We start from the raw sequence: 15,293 nt of genomic DNA, 5'->3' as shown, positions 1-15,293 counted from the left end.
GTTTTTAAAGTTTAAAGAGCCTCCACATAACCTAAAGGTTCTTATTTTAATAAGGAACATTTTCAGTATGTGAAGGTTCTTTTAAACCCATTAGAAGCTTCTTCACACTTACAAATCTCGTTTTCAAACAAATCCTTTAGGGAACCAAAAGTGGTTCTTCTATGACATCACTTTCAGAACCCTTTGTGGCACATTTATATTATTTTTAGGAGCATTTAGTTCTGTCTGTTTGCTTGGTAATGTCTCATAATGCAAATGCCTTGAACCACTCACTCTCATTTGTTTGGTTTTTTTTTAAACATCTTTATTTAGGACATGAACAACGCTAAGCTATTCAGCGATGAGGCTGCTAACATCTATGAGCGTGCCATCTCAACTCTACTGAAGAAGAACATGCTGCTATATTTCTCCTTTGCAGACTACGAGGAGGTGAGGCTTTCAGCACTGATACGAATGAATAATTTGTATACTATAAATGATCAGTTCATATTTTGATTTATCAGTAATCCAAATACTAATATACACATTTTGCTCTTTGTATTAACTATTAAAAGTCAACCTAAAATTATTTTTCTTACCTTAATAGTATGTCATGTTAAGCATTAATTATCATATCGTATATTTAAAAAACAAAATTCTTGTTTTCCTGTAATCTTCCATCAAAATCCTCCTTTTAGGTCTTTTTTGATCATATCTCTGTGCACCAGTAGAAGCAGAAAAATAATATTAATTTAATAATATCATGCCCCCTCCCCCCAACAGTCATCGAGAGAAAACGTTCAGCTAGCTCAGACACTCTCCCTGACACCGTGATTCACTCGTAATTATGGAAGACAAATGCATAATGATTTCTCTTTCACTTTGGCCATTATTTGTCAAAGTTATGTACAGTCAACTGTACTGGAGTGGTAGTTTAACAGCCTGAAATAAACTTGATTTGCGGTTTATGAACCAAAACTGTTATCAATATCATCTAAAATACTACTAATAAGAATAAAAATAGAAAATAACAATAATGTTAATAACAATATGTGCACATGGCGATCCAATACAAAAGTAGATGTGCTTATTTTACGTGCACGTTGATATAAGCAAATGCTGCAAATATTCCATGTTCCTTTTAAAGACATTACATACACTACTGACTCCTCCCATAATTTAAGCAGTGCAAAACACAGCTACTGCAGAAGCATCTCACACTGCAGTACTGCAGCATTTAAATATGTTATTTAAAAAAAAAATCGCACTACAGTCACATCATTCTACCGTTTAATTCACATTTTATTCTTTCCAATGTTATTCTTTATAATTTTAACACTATAAAATTTGGTCAGTAGGGGGAGCAGTGCAGTCACCACTCAACCTCAAAACTCTGCCTACGAGCACAGCCATTGGCTTACAAGCCGCTGAATGCTGTCGTTTTATTGGCTCCCTACCAAAACATCTGCATGAATTAGGGTGTGCTTCCTGAGGACTGGCGCTTGATTTCACGCACTAAAGCAGGTTCATCATCAAATCTCAAATCTCCACTTATTTCCACGTTGCACTAAAGTTTCATGAAAAAGATGCAGAGTAATTTGTCGGACGATCAAATCTTTGCTCTTTTTAATGCAACTGTTATGATTAATAAGGCCCAACGTTATGTATCAGATATTCAGGTCTAATTTCAGGTAATGAATCATGAAATATATTGATATTAATAATGTAAACAAAATTCCCTTACGCTGTTATGCTGATCCTTATAAAGCTGCTCTGGATGAGGAGGTGTGATTAATGGGTTGCAGCTGGACTGATTTTCTAGCTGTCATATCATTAAGCCTATGAAATCTTGATTTTCTGGAGTTTAAAAAGCACCTCCTAACTTGCGACTTGTGTTCCTCAGAGTCGTATGAAATATGAGAAAGTGCACAGCATATACAACCGCCTGCTGGCCATAGAGGATATCGACCCGACCTTGGTGAGGCTCATTTTATGCATGGCAATTATTTATTAGCATTAGTTTTCATAAAGAATAACTGTTAACTCCTGCTTCAGTGCCCTATTATGACGCTGACTTTCTCTTCTTTTGCCCACTGTTTAGGTTTACATCCAGTACATGAAGTTTGCCAGGAGGGCGGAGGGCATTAAGTCAGGTCGTGCCATCTTTAAGAAGGCCAGAGAAGACGTTCGAACACGGCACCATGTTTACGTCACAGCCGCTCTTATGGAATACTACTGCAGCAAGGTAATAGCTCCTGGGATGAGAGACTGTTCTACATTTAGGGGGTAGTTTGAAGAGACTGCATACTATTACTTTTTATTAAAGATGCTAAAACATTTTCAGGGTTGGGATGTAACAGAATAACTAGGAATACATACTCAGAATACAGAAATTAAGTATCTGTATTCAGTCCAAGTTACATTTTGTAAAGGTGTTTTTCAGAATGTAGTTACCTTTTAATTTTTTAGGAGAACTTTCAAAGTACTTATCCCAGTAAATTTAAAATAAATACTAAGGCCTGAATAGACTGATAAACCATTGTGATAATCAGTTATTAATCTTGGTGTTGCTGACCTGTGTGTCATCAACTAAAATCACTTTATAGTCAAACTTGTAAGATTTTGTTATTGTGATATTATTTGTGGGATTGTGGGAGCAGCAGTGGACTGAAGAAGGTGATGAGAGACAAAATAATGTTGATAAGTTTGTCATTTTACTGAAATAAGTGAATTTTTTCATCAAAATATATACAAATTCAGAATTACATACTGCTAACAGAGAGGAACATTATGAACATAACTAGGAACATAAATAAAAAATACAAAAGCAGTGTTTTTCCATCTGCTTTATCAGTGTGTATTCTAAATGTATTCTGAATATCTTTTAAATGTATTGTGAAATATTGATTCTTTCTTACTTTATTCATATATACATATATATATATATATATATATATATATATATACTTCTTTCTCTTCTCTTTTTTATTTTACTTTATTTTTATCTTTATTTTCTTATCTTTATCTATCTTCTATTTTTTTAGAATGTATTCTGAACATTTATTCTAAATGTATTCTGAATATTTTGTATCGTGAACACTTTACTTTACTGAACACATTTAAGGCAGTGTATTAGTATTCAGCCATCACTACTTTTTCATGGTATTTTGACCCACTTCTGAATATTTTATCTAGGTTACTAGGACTAAGTGGAACCATGGGGATAGGTTAATTAGTGTTCTTAAGCAATATATAAGGCTACACATGCACACACTGCTATGGTGCTTTTTCATATTGTTGGCGAAGTGTGTTTTCCAGTTATGTCTGGTCAGCATCCATGTTGCTGGTAGTTTTTAAAGTGTCCAGTGTCAGAGCTCTTCTAATGCTCTTTGTAAGCTGGTTCCATTTAAGAGCAGCATAGTAGCTAAACGCTGCTTCTCTATGTTTAGTCTTCACCTTCGGCAGGACTAACTGACTAGTTCCTAATGATCTGAGAGACCTGCTCGCCTCATATTGCTGCAGCATATGAAATAAATATGCTGGTTCTGCACCATTGAGCGATTTGTAGACCAGTAATAGTCCCATTAAGTCTATTGTGTAACAGATTGGTAGCCAGTGTAAGGATTTAAGAATGGGTGGGTGACGTGTTCCCTTCTTTTCCTCCTAGTGAGACTCTGGCAGCTGAATTCTGAATCAGCTGAAGCTGTCTGATTGTCTTTTTTGGGAGGTCAGTTAGGAGACCATTACAGTGATCAATTCTGCTAGAAATAAAGGCGTGGATGAGTTTCTGCAGGTCTGCTTAAGTGCTTTAGTCAGAACATCTCTGATCTTGTTGATGTTCTTAAGGTGATAAAAAGCTGATGTAGTAACTGCTTTGACACGACTGCTAAAACTAGTCCATTTGTGCACCAAGGTTACTTGCTAGTTCTTTAGATTTTAGGGCTCTTGAATCCAGATGAGCAGCTAGTCTTTGCCTCTTATTGCTATTCCCAAATAAAATAATCTGTTTTATCTTAATTCAACTGCAATTATTTAATTTTAAGCATATCTACAGTTGTAAGCAATTTTTTTTTTTAAATTTCAATTTTTGAAAATTAAAAAAAAAAAATTAAAAGTTAACACATCCTCTACAGAGAACACACTTTAATATGACAGTTCTGCAAATTTTAGTGAAATATATTAGAAAAGCATAAACTATAAAACATGCCATAACTTTTCCACAGGCCACATTTTATGTTTTAGTTTTTTTCAACAAGTTAGATTAATTAAGTAAACAGTAATTATGCATTAAAATTTAAAAGTGTGTTCTCTGTAGAGGTGGTGTTGGAATTATTTCCACTTTAAAAAATTACTACAACATAATTTGGCCAGAAGCCCAAAACTTTTCCCGTGACTGTATTTTTAAGCGTTGTGTGGTGCAAATGATAAATTAAAGAATAACATCTATTGTTCAGATTTGTGAATGAAGAAAGTCAGAGAGTGTCTCTAACAGCCTGAGAAGTGTGGGATACGATGCTAATAAATTAGGCTAATCAGTAATAATCATTTCAATTGTTTGCTTAAAAACATTGATAGAGGTTTTGCCCAGTTGTTAATTTTAAGTGTAGTTCTTTTTCCAGGTCAATATCATATCTGTTTTAAGGTGATTTATGATATTTCCCCTGTGCTGAACACTGTAAAGCTCTCCGGAAGCAGTAGGTGTGGTTCACATGTTGGCTTCAACTCATAAAATGGGGTTTGTATCATTTCTCCATCAGGACAAATCAGTGGCCTTTAAGATCTTTGAGCTGGGTCTGAAGAAGTACGGAGACATCCCAGAGTACATACTGGCATATATTGATTATCTCTCTCATCTCAATGGTAAGATCGTTTTCTTTTCTAGCTCTGTGGAAAAGCTCACAGATCTAATTTGTATTACATGATTTAGAAATTCTCTTTATTTTAGAACTTTGGATTTAATAAATCTGTTTAAAACTTTTACCAAGATAAAAAGACTAACAGCACTGGAATAAAAATTACAGTTAAGATTACAACCTTAGATGTCACACAATTTATTTGTCAGATTACAGATGATGATGATATAACCCCCCCCCCCACCACCCCAATTGTGCTTTTACTATCTAATAGTAAGTCATAAACTATTTAAAATCTTATTTTCCATGTCTAACCATTTTCCCTCCATATCTGTTTCCCCCAATTGTCGCCTTACTGGCTGTCAAAAAGCTTTTCAACAAAGAAAAAAATTGTTACTCATATTCCTGTCATCAGTTATTTGAGTGTAATAAATGTCGGCCTGTTTCAGAATCGCAAAGTTCCTCTTTCTGTCCTGTGCAGCTGTTAAACTTGCAAAGAGAAAGTCTGACGTTCTCTCCAACAGCAGTGTCACAAATTGGTCTTTTGACCTAGATTTTAGGAGATAGATGTCCTCAGGGACAAACCGTGGTCTTGCGAGGCCCCTGATAGGCCTGTCACGATCATAAAACTTTTAGCCAGTGATTAATTGCCATATTAATAATAGCGATTAACAGTCTAACTGCCTTTTTTGTTCATTGTATGCAACTATTATATCGCTGCTGTCGGAACAAAACCTTGTACCTCTAAAATGGTAACTTTACAGGAGAAGGAAAAAGCATACTCTACTTGTAATGTAAGTTAATGCAACCAGACATTTTTCCAAGCATTTCTGGGCCACTTCTTTTGGTCCATTCATCTTAAAATTTATATACAATATAAAGGACAGTAGGTTTTTTCAAATTATGTCAAAAACTGAAAAATGACGAATATGGAGATACGAGGTTTTGATCCGACAGCATCAATAACATTAAACCTTATGTGGCCGTACTGGCTTATTAGCAGTCTTGATTTCTCTAAGTGTACTATAGCACTAACTCAGAAGTTAGAACTTATGTTTATGTTCCAACAAACGTCACAGGTCGAAAAAAGAAATGTTTGTGGAAAAATAACATCTGTGGAAAATAATTGTGACAAGCTGAAATATTCACGATTACCTCAAATAATTGTGGAGCCCGCACAATATGTAATTTGGGGGAAAAGGAGGAAAAAAACAAGACCTGAAAAATGAGCTTATTTCATGTTTGTGTTCATGTCCATTTTAAGCAACACTATAAATATTAGCAAAATTAGCCTTATTAATATGCAATAGCCTATTGTGCCTACATTATAACTATTTGTGTAAGATTAAAATATTGTTGTGTAACATTTGTATCATGCTGTTGTTTTTTTTCAAGCCAAACCAAGTCGTCCCATTTGGCTGATAATTAAAACAGAAAACAGACCTCCGAACAGAAAACATTTATTATTTTTTTCAGTCATTCAGTCATTTGTACGTATTAAAGGGCTACTTCTTCATCTAATGTTTACATCTTCAATGAATTGTGACAGAGGTGAATTTTTGAGCCACCTCAAGCTTTGTGGTTTGAGACCCCTGGTTGTCAGAGGCTCCTGAACACTGACTCTACTGGCCCGATCAGTAATCCATCCCTGGATGTCCTCTTTTTGACCAAATTATGTTTACAAAACAGTTCTAAAATCTGATTGGCTGAGCCACGTTCAGATTTGTGGTCCTAAAACACACTATATTTACACGAGACCACACGGATATGTTGAATTTTGTATTAATGTGGCAAGTTTTTAAAAAAACATTTTGTTATTATAATAATATGAAATAATCTTTTACTATTTATGTTGCTTAGCAGTTAGTGTTAATGAACTACACTGCTTGGCAGAAGAATAGTTGTTATTTATAAAATCACTGTAAAGCACAGCTTCTTGTGGCTTATTTACCAAAAAACATTTTAGTAATTCATACTAACCACTTTTTATATTCGTATTTGTGACCCTCCCCTGCGATGACCCTGTACCTATCTCAGCTCGGCTGTTTACTCACAGTGAGTGATGATGGAATATGTGTCAAAAGGCCTCTTATCAAACCACACAGACAATATAACTCTCCTTCACAGTGGATAGCGTGTTGACAGTGTTTGCCATGCAGTAAATACAGGGCCGTCGCTAGGCTATTACTTTATCATCAAGTTTATTTCTGCTTTGTCCTGAAAAATGTTGCCGTGAGAGAGTCTGAGGGACATCCTGAATGAATGACTGATTTTCCATTTAACTCTATCTCGCTTTCTTCACAGAGGACAACAACACACGAGTCCTTTTTGAGAGAGTTCTGACTTCTGGAAGTCTTTCTCCTGAAAAATCAGGGTTAGAAAGTTTTTTTTTTTTTTCAAATTTGTATGTTGTAGTAAATGCCTTACATGTTTAGGTTTATGAACTAACAGTGCTTACATTTGTCTCCTGCTAAATACGCAGGCATAACATTATGATCACCTCCTTGATCTATGCTCATTGTCCATTTTAAACACTGTGTCCACTCACTGTCCACTGTATTAGACACTCCTACCTTGTCAGTCCACCTTGTAGATGTAAAGTCAGAGGCGATAGCTCATCTGCTGCTGCACAGTTTGTGTTGGTCATCCTCTAGTCCTTCATCAGTGGTCACAGGACGCTGTTGGCTGAATATTTTTGGTTGGTGGACTATTCTCAGTCCAGCAGTGACACTGAGGTGTTTAAAAACTCCAGCAGCACTGCTGTGTCTGATCCACTCCTACCAGCACAACACACACTAACACACCACCACCACATCAGTGTTACTGCAGTGCTGAGAATGATCCACCACCCAAATAGTACCTGCTCTGTGAGGGTCCATGGGGGTCCTGACCACTGAAGAACAGGGTAAAAGGGGGCTAACAAAGTATGCAGAGAAACAGATGGACTACAGTCTGTAACTGTAGAACTACAAAGTGCACCTATGTAGTAAGTGGAGCTGATAAAATGGACAATGAGTGTAGAAACAAGGAGGTGGTCATAATGTTATGCCTGATCGGTGTAGTTTCACTGCTAATATCTGCATTTCTTTACATAAGTGAAATGATGTACCTTCAAAGAAATAATATTATAAATATAAGTTGCAAGTGAAATATTTCTGCATCATATATACTCAGAATTGTATGTAGAGTTAAGCAAGGAGTATGTTCTTTACAAAAAGCAAAAAGGAAACACCCATTCAGCTAAAATGTTAGAATTGACTACCTAGCTAGCTGACAAGTAAACAAACGTTACTCAGCGCTGTCCTCTAAACATGTTAAAGCACCAGGTTAGAAGTTAGAACTATTGTTTTATCCCCATGATGTCTCAGTGGATGTATTTACTGCTTTCTTTTATTTACCTTAATTTGTCTTAACCCAGCAGACTCAAATCACAGTTAGCTTGTTTTGCGTCAAGTTTAATGCGTGTGCGTGTTTTACAGTGAGATCTGGGCTCGCTTCTTAGCATTTGAGAGCAACATTGGAGACCTGGCCAGTATCCTGAAGGTGGAGCGGAGGCGTTTTATGGCGTTTAAAGACGAATACGAGGGCAAGGAGACGGCCCTGCTTGTGGACAGATATAAGTTCATGGATCTGTACCCCTGCTCCACCAGTGAACTCAAAGCCCTTGGATACAAGGTGAGATTAAAAATATATAGTATATAAATCTCAGGTTGTTAGTCATTGGCTATGTTTATCTGCCACCACAATGTTTTTACCTTAATAAAAAACATTTATTCTGAACTTTTGAGCTCTAGTGTGTATCATGCACACCTAGTAGTAGCTACATTAGGTAATCCCACATCCTTCTGTCCCCTTTTGTCTCTGTACTGTTGAATGACAGGACGTGTCCCGTGCCAAATATGCTGCACTGATCCCAGAGGCAGTCGTCGCCCCTTCAGCCCCCGCTCTGAAGGATGAGACTGACCGTAAGCCGGAGTATCCAAAACCGGACACCAACCAGATGATACCCTTCCAGCCTCGACACCTCGCTCGTAAGTATCTGTCTGTTAGGACTAGAGATGTCTACCTTGCTAATTTTAGCTTTAATCTTGTTGTCCTCATCTGACGAGCCACTTCTTTCATTTGAGTAATTAATTCCTCCTGTTTGAAGACAGTTACTTCAGGTATACAGTTGCAACAAGATATTCAGCTTCCTAGGAATGACATTAGTTATCCAAAAAAAGAGCTCCTAAAAATGCACCCCAGAGCACTTTTTCAAAAGTTTTTTTTTCTTTTCCTGCATGCATTATGTTTATAGTGGTATTAGATGTATGTGGGATAAGAATAATTGGGATGTATTTAAATACAATATATATTACATTGTCTGTAAATTTCATGAAGAATGGACCAAAACAAATCACCCAAAATGACTTGCAAATCCATTGACTTACATTAAAAGTAAAGTATGTTTTTTCCGTCTCCTGTAAACTTATCATTTCAGAGATAAAGGGTTTTGTTTCAATAGCAGTGATATATATATATATATATATATATATATATATATATATATATATATATATATATATATATATATATATACACACACCTACATACATACACACACACCGTCTCTTAATCATAATCATCTCTAAGCCAGAATCAGACATTCCTAACTTTTCTGAAACTTTCTCATATACAAGCCAAAACCCAGAGTCCCTAAAGAATTGCTGCTGTTGTAGTTCAGCCCTGATGGACCAAAGCAGATATTTATATCTGTGAGATGACGTTCAGAAAGCGAATTAGAGAAGTCTGCGTCAGGATGCTCCAGTTCAGACAGAAACTAGGACTAACCTACTGAAGTTTCAGTGTCAAAAATGGCAATAAAGGCAAGTGACAGCCTGATGTTCGGTTCTTCATCAACCCAGATGTTATGATCAGCCTAAGAGAACATACGCCCTGGATCTAATGCATTCACAATGTAGGACAAGCAGCAGTGACAGGATGTATTATTTCTTTGAAGGATTAGAATTAGCAGCCAGAACATGTTTGCGGTGTTGTAGTAAGAACAGCACAGAGAGAAATACAGCGACTTGACTGAATGAGGACGTCTGTATCTACTCATATGATGCTTTTATTATAATCTGGCTGCGAAATAAAGGCGGCACAAAATGCAGCGAATAAAGACCTGGCATGTCATTTGCTGTTGACGCTATGCTGTGAGCAGTTATGACAAACATTTCTTCACGATCTTTGGGAAAATGAATTTAAGAAGAATTCCCATTTAAGGAAATCTTACAAAACTTTCACAAAGCTCACCTTTCTACACAGGCTTTTGTGCTTAAAAAGAGTGCAAGACTCTCATAGTCTTCTATCTGGAATAACAATAATAGTAACCTCATGCAGTATTGTAAAAACCTCAAAGCCTTTATTAGTTTAATTTCCAAGATACGTTTAATCATTTTTCATTTTTCAGAGCCATAAAAAAAAGAAATAAAGCGTAATTCATGAAAAATTACACAGAAGCCTCAGCCTCAACAACTGAATAAATTGTTCAGTGTTTAGTTTGTCCACTTTTTGCTTTCATTACCATACTGTGTAAAAGTCAGAGACCCCTCATTTAAAGTGCATAATATCATCATAACTTTGCATAAAGGACGATGCTGAAAACCACACATGAACAGCACTGCATTAAAAACAGTTAGCAGGTAACTTGTTTATCCGTTAAAACGGCATTAACGCTAAACACATTTTGGAGCAACATGTGCTGCCTTTTAGATGCCGTCTTTTTCAGGGACGTCAGTGCTTATTTCAACACGACACTGAGCCACATTCTGTACATGCTACACTAGCCTGGCTGCATAATCAGGGTGCTAGACTGGCCTGCCTGCAGTCCAGAACCGTCCCTTATTAAAAGTGTGTGTTTATTAGGCTCAGAATATGACAACAAAGGCCCTGTATGGTTGTACTAGTATAATAGAAAAACTCTGCTTTCGAAACTAGATCATTGTCTTCAGTCCCCAAATGTTTAAGTGCTGTTAAAAGGAAAGGTGATGTAACATTAGTAAACATGCTCATGTCCTAACTTTTTTGGAGCATGTTGCAAGCAGCAAATTTGGAATGAGCTTACCTTTACAAAAAACAATGAGGTTCATAAGGTAAAACACCAAATAATGTGTTTTTATTGAATGTAGGCCAAACAGAACTTACTGATCACTGCTGTCTGTTTTTAATAGCATTTCATTTACCTCCCCAGCTTTTTTGGAATTGGTTTTGTACTAAATGGCTGTTATTTGACTGGAACTTAAATAAATGATGTATGGTGACGACTCTTGCACAATACTGTATACACATTTAATAAGTAATGCTTGTAATATTAAGCCATATGTATCTGTGACGCAGCCCCCGGCCTGCACCCTGTTCCTGGAGGAGTGTTTCCTGTCCCTCCCGCTGCTGTTGTACTCATGAAGCTGCTGCCTCCTCCAACTTGTTTTACGGTCAGTATTACAGGCCACTATACCACTATCTATGACTAAGAGCGTTCTGTTAGTTAGACCCTGTTGTTTAAGAACAATGGGCCTCATTCACCAACCGTTCAAAAGAAATAATCTCTTCTTAAATCCCACTTACGTAGTTTTCACAAAGAACCTGACGTTCACCAATGTTTTCTTATTTGGGATTTGTTCTTAGGTAAGAACAGAATCTACGCACACTCAACACTGTGCAAACAGTCCTGTGGTTTAAAAACACGTCATTAATCTGGCGTAGACTTTTTCTTAGGACCTTTCTCAAGAACATATTTAACAAAATACTTGGGAAAATATTGGTGAATAAGGCCCAGTGATGTTTATCTAAAGCATGCTTCCTAGTTGAGGCTCTTCTGGAATATCTCTCTGTTGTTGAAATTGAGAGTTCTTATCAGAGATGCATGATGATGTGTATCAGCAGATGTTAAATTATATGTTTAGGTGATGCTGGTTTACTGCACTAAAATCTTAGTATTTTAAAAATTTTACTGTGTTCATTATTTTACAAAATTCAGTGTTATATTTCTCATTGTAATCCTGGTAGATCTAGTCTGATTTTCTACATTTTATAAGTGTTACTGAATCAGCATCAGCACTTGTGCTGCATAAGCAGATATGTACATGAAAAAATACTAGATATCAGCATTGGCCTGCGACTCCCATATTGGTGCGTCCCTAATCCTTACTGTTGTTTTGCTATTATTTAAGCATAACAATTACATTCTGTATCAGTGTTTCTGTGGAGTGCCGTTGTTTGCAAGTTTGAATCGAAGCTCGCCTGCTGTCGGAGACTTTTATAGCCCACTTCCACTCCCTGTAAATGACTCGGAGAGAGCCCTTAATATGGCAAACCCTTCATGTGAACTTGCAGTGAGAGGCAGAGTGGACAGGCTGAAGGGGTGGAGGCCAGAATGAGACAGTTCTTCCAGAATAGTTCATGTGAAAACTTTTTGTTTCCACTCTTCCTCTGCAGGGTCCGTTTGTGAAAGTGGATGAGCTGATGGAGTCGTTTAGAAGATGCACGCTGCCAGAGAGTATGTATCCCACACTGGCCCTGAGGCTCTTTAAAGCTCAGAGCACACCACCCAAAATTCTCCAGAAGACAAACTCATGTAAATCTAAACACTGGGTGGGAGAGACTGCAGGGAGACTTTAGAGTGTTCTTCCTCTTTCTCACCAGTTCCTTTAGCTATAGCCCGACAGTATTACAACAGTGGTGTTTGTAGGATGTTGTCCCTGTCAGGACAATACCTCATATCTCCAAAAAAGGTAACTTTACAGTAAAAAGAAGAAATTGTCTTAACTTTGAATGGAAGTTGACAGTAACAGGATTTTTTCCAAGAAATGTTGAACCATTTCTGTCGGTCAGTTGGTCAAAACACAATGTAAACATCAACTGGCATTTTCAAATTAGAATTCAAACTAAAAACTTTAAGATTTTGTCCTGACAGCGACGAAATGTTAGGTTGTGGCTTTACATCTCTCCTAGAACTTGACCGTTTACATTCTTTACATAGTTCTGTACATTGTTTCTTATCCTTTTCACCAGCACATCTCCATTAGACTGTTTGAAGTTAAAGAGACTTTAATTTGCCTCTTTAAATTTTCACTGGAGCTATAAGGCTAATGTAGCCAACAAGAAATGGAAGCTTAAGCACCGGAGGCAGTATGTGCAATGCCTGCCCACTTCCTGCTTCTCCCATTATATCAGAAACATGACTGCAGAACGCTAGAGGGTGCCCACCTAAGTGGCTAAAAACAATCTTTAAACATGTAACTAACCATTTGTCCAGGACCTTCATTTAATTTTGGAAAGTAGAAGGATGGATTCAATCAAAAAATCAAAGAAACTTAGCGGTATCTTTGTTTTTCTAACAGCAAAAAGGTTTTAAAATGGAACAAAATATGTTGTGTGGCTAATAGTAGTAGTAAGTCATCTTGAAGCCTGATTTTTTTTATTTATTTTTTTTTGGGTCCGTGTATATATATGACAGTGTGTCATACAGTATCAGAAACCACATAATCAAGTCTGCTAGAGATTTCTTAACAATTACACATGGTGTGAGGCAAGTGTGTGATTGTTTCGGCATGTAGTTTGAACAGTGCTAAATTGTGTGCATAAACTTCCATTACTTGTTATCTACACTCTCAGACAAAAAGGTACTAAACTGTCACTGGGGCAGGACCCTCAAGGGTACATCTCAGTACCTTTAGTCAGGGAACATAACTGAACCATAATCCACAGAAATTATATTTCCTAAGTTGTACTGACTCCACACACCCCGTCTCGTCTCCAGGCTTTTAGTTTACTGTTCTGTTTTAAAACATTCGGTTATAAAAAGGTACAAATACGAACTTTTCACCTGGAAAAACTTATTTAAGGTTCACAATCAGACGTTACAACCACTGTTGTACCTTTGAGGGAACATTTACACTGTTTGTACCTTGATGAACAAAAAATGTACCTGCACAGAACCTTTATTTCTAACAGCGTAGATTTGTCTCATAGCTCCAGTGCAAAACTAAAGAAGCCAAAAGTGTTCATACTATTGCCTTACAATTATTTATTTCTTCAAAATCTGGTTGCTATGGTAACTTTGCTGTGGTTGGTATGGTGTTCTTAGTGTTCTTTTGCTCTCTGTCCATTGTGTAGCTGTGGAAGCTGCTGTGGAACTGATTACAGGCAGTCGTCCTGACGCGACCAGCGAGGGGAACGGGCCCATAGAGAATCACGCTGTGGCCAATAAGGCCCTGAAGAGGCCCAACGCCGACTCAGACGAGGAGGAAGACAAAGGGGCCATCGCCCCACCGGTTAACGATATTTACCGAGCAAGGCAGCAGAAGAGGATTCGATGAGCCCTGCCCAAAACCACGCACACTGATCTGCTCTCTGTTCAGCACTGCTTCATCAGTGCCCACTACGGACACTTAAACCCTAACTGTTAACATAACTGCTCCCTCTCTCTCTCTCTCTCTCTCTCTCCAGTGATGACTTCTTAGCTTCCCTCTCAATGGATGGTTTTTCTGTGAGTGCGCATGAACACGCACGTCCACTGAGTTGAGGACCGGAATGTATCACTTTACTGTTGACCTCTTTTTCCAAAGCAGAGGTTTTGTTATTTTGACTCGTCGTGATTGGCTCGTCACTTAAGATCCTTCGAGTCTCTTTGCTGTTTCCCATCTTTATCATTCTTGTTCGTTTTTGTCTTTGAGTTTGTGTTTCTTAAAAAAAAACAGTTTTATTTTTAAAACTGAGTGGCTTATATTGTACAAAGTTTTTATTCTGGATGTTGATATGACACATAGTTTGGAGCTTGCCATGTGTAGTCTCGGTGGATGGAGGAATCAAAAACATCAGAAACGTCATTTTGTAGTCAAATGGAAATTAAACAACTTCACTTCCAATAAAACAGTAAAAAAAACAAAAGTCTGGTGAATTTTTGTTTTTTCATTTGAAAAATGTTTTGAAAGCTTTAATTTGAATGTTTTACAGTTCTGTGTAAAAAAGTCAGACACCACTCTTTAAAACTGCAATAAAGTTAATACTTTTCTAAAGCTTTTTCTGAGAAAATGTACAACAGTCCACTTGCATAATGAAGAAGGAAGTCAAAGAAAATAAGTGAAAAAATGATTAAACGCTACAGAGAAAATGGGCCTCCTAACAACCACCTGGAAGACCTGGTAGACACCAAAACTGCCCCCATCAGATAAACAGCACTTATAGCTTTCATCTTTGAGAGAGAGGAGAAAATCAAGCTGCTTCAGATCTGAAAACATCCACAGGTGTTTCTGTCCATCCTTCCACTGTGAGAAGACGACTCAGCGCTGTGGGTCTGAAAGGATGTGTAGCTGTCAAGAAGAACCTCACTGAGAAAAGGAGACGGACACATCAATCAAAGAAGCTGAACGATGGACTGACCACCCCAGAGTCCAGACCTCAACACCACTGAATGTGTTT

At 37.2% G+C, this 15,293-nt stretch overlaps 1 protein-coding gene across 1 annotated transcript in view; it reads left to right on the top strand.

Moving 5' to 3' along the window:
* Positions 1 to 14,554, top strand: part of cstf3 (cleavage stimulation factor, 3' pre-RNA, subunit 3) — a 30,527-nt gene extending 15,973 nt beyond the window's left edge. The window contains exons 12-21 of the mRNA XM_036585154.1: positions 313 to 429; positions 1,883 to 1,957; positions 2,081 to 2,224; positions 4,737 to 4,839; positions 7,137 to 7,206; positions 8,312 to 8,507; positions 8,713 to 8,863; positions 11,211 to 11,305; positions 12,309 to 12,369; positions 13,989 to 14,554. Coding sequence (XP_036441047.1) covers positions 313 to 429; positions 1,883 to 1,957; positions 2,081 to 2,224; positions 4,737 to 4,839; positions 7,137 to 7,206; positions 8,312 to 8,507; positions 8,713 to 8,863; positions 11,211 to 11,305; positions 12,309 to 12,369; positions 13,989 to 14,191 — 1,215 coding nt within the window. The 3' untranslated portion in view covers positions 14,192 to 14,554. The remainder of the gene's footprint in view (positions 1 to 312; positions 430 to 1,882; positions 1,958 to 2,080; positions 2,225 to 4,736; positions 4,840 to 7,136; positions 7,207 to 8,311; positions 8,508 to 8,712; positions 8,864 to 11,210; positions 11,306 to 12,308; positions 12,370 to 13,988) is intronic.
* The last annotated feature ends 739 nt before the right edge of the window (positions 14,555 to 15,293 follow it).

The sequence above is a fragment of the Colossoma macropomum genome, unplaced genomic scaffold, assembly GCF_904425465.1.
Source record: "Colossoma macropomum unplaced genomic scaffold, Colossoma_macropomum, whole genome shotgun sequence".
In the NCBI taxonomy this organism is placed as follows: Eukaryota; Metazoa; Chordata; class Actinopteri; order Characiformes; family Serrasalmidae; genus Colossoma; species Colossoma macropomum.
The sequence above is the reverse complement of the archived record's forward strand: the minus strand, read 5'-3'. Positions and strand labels throughout refer to the sequence as shown.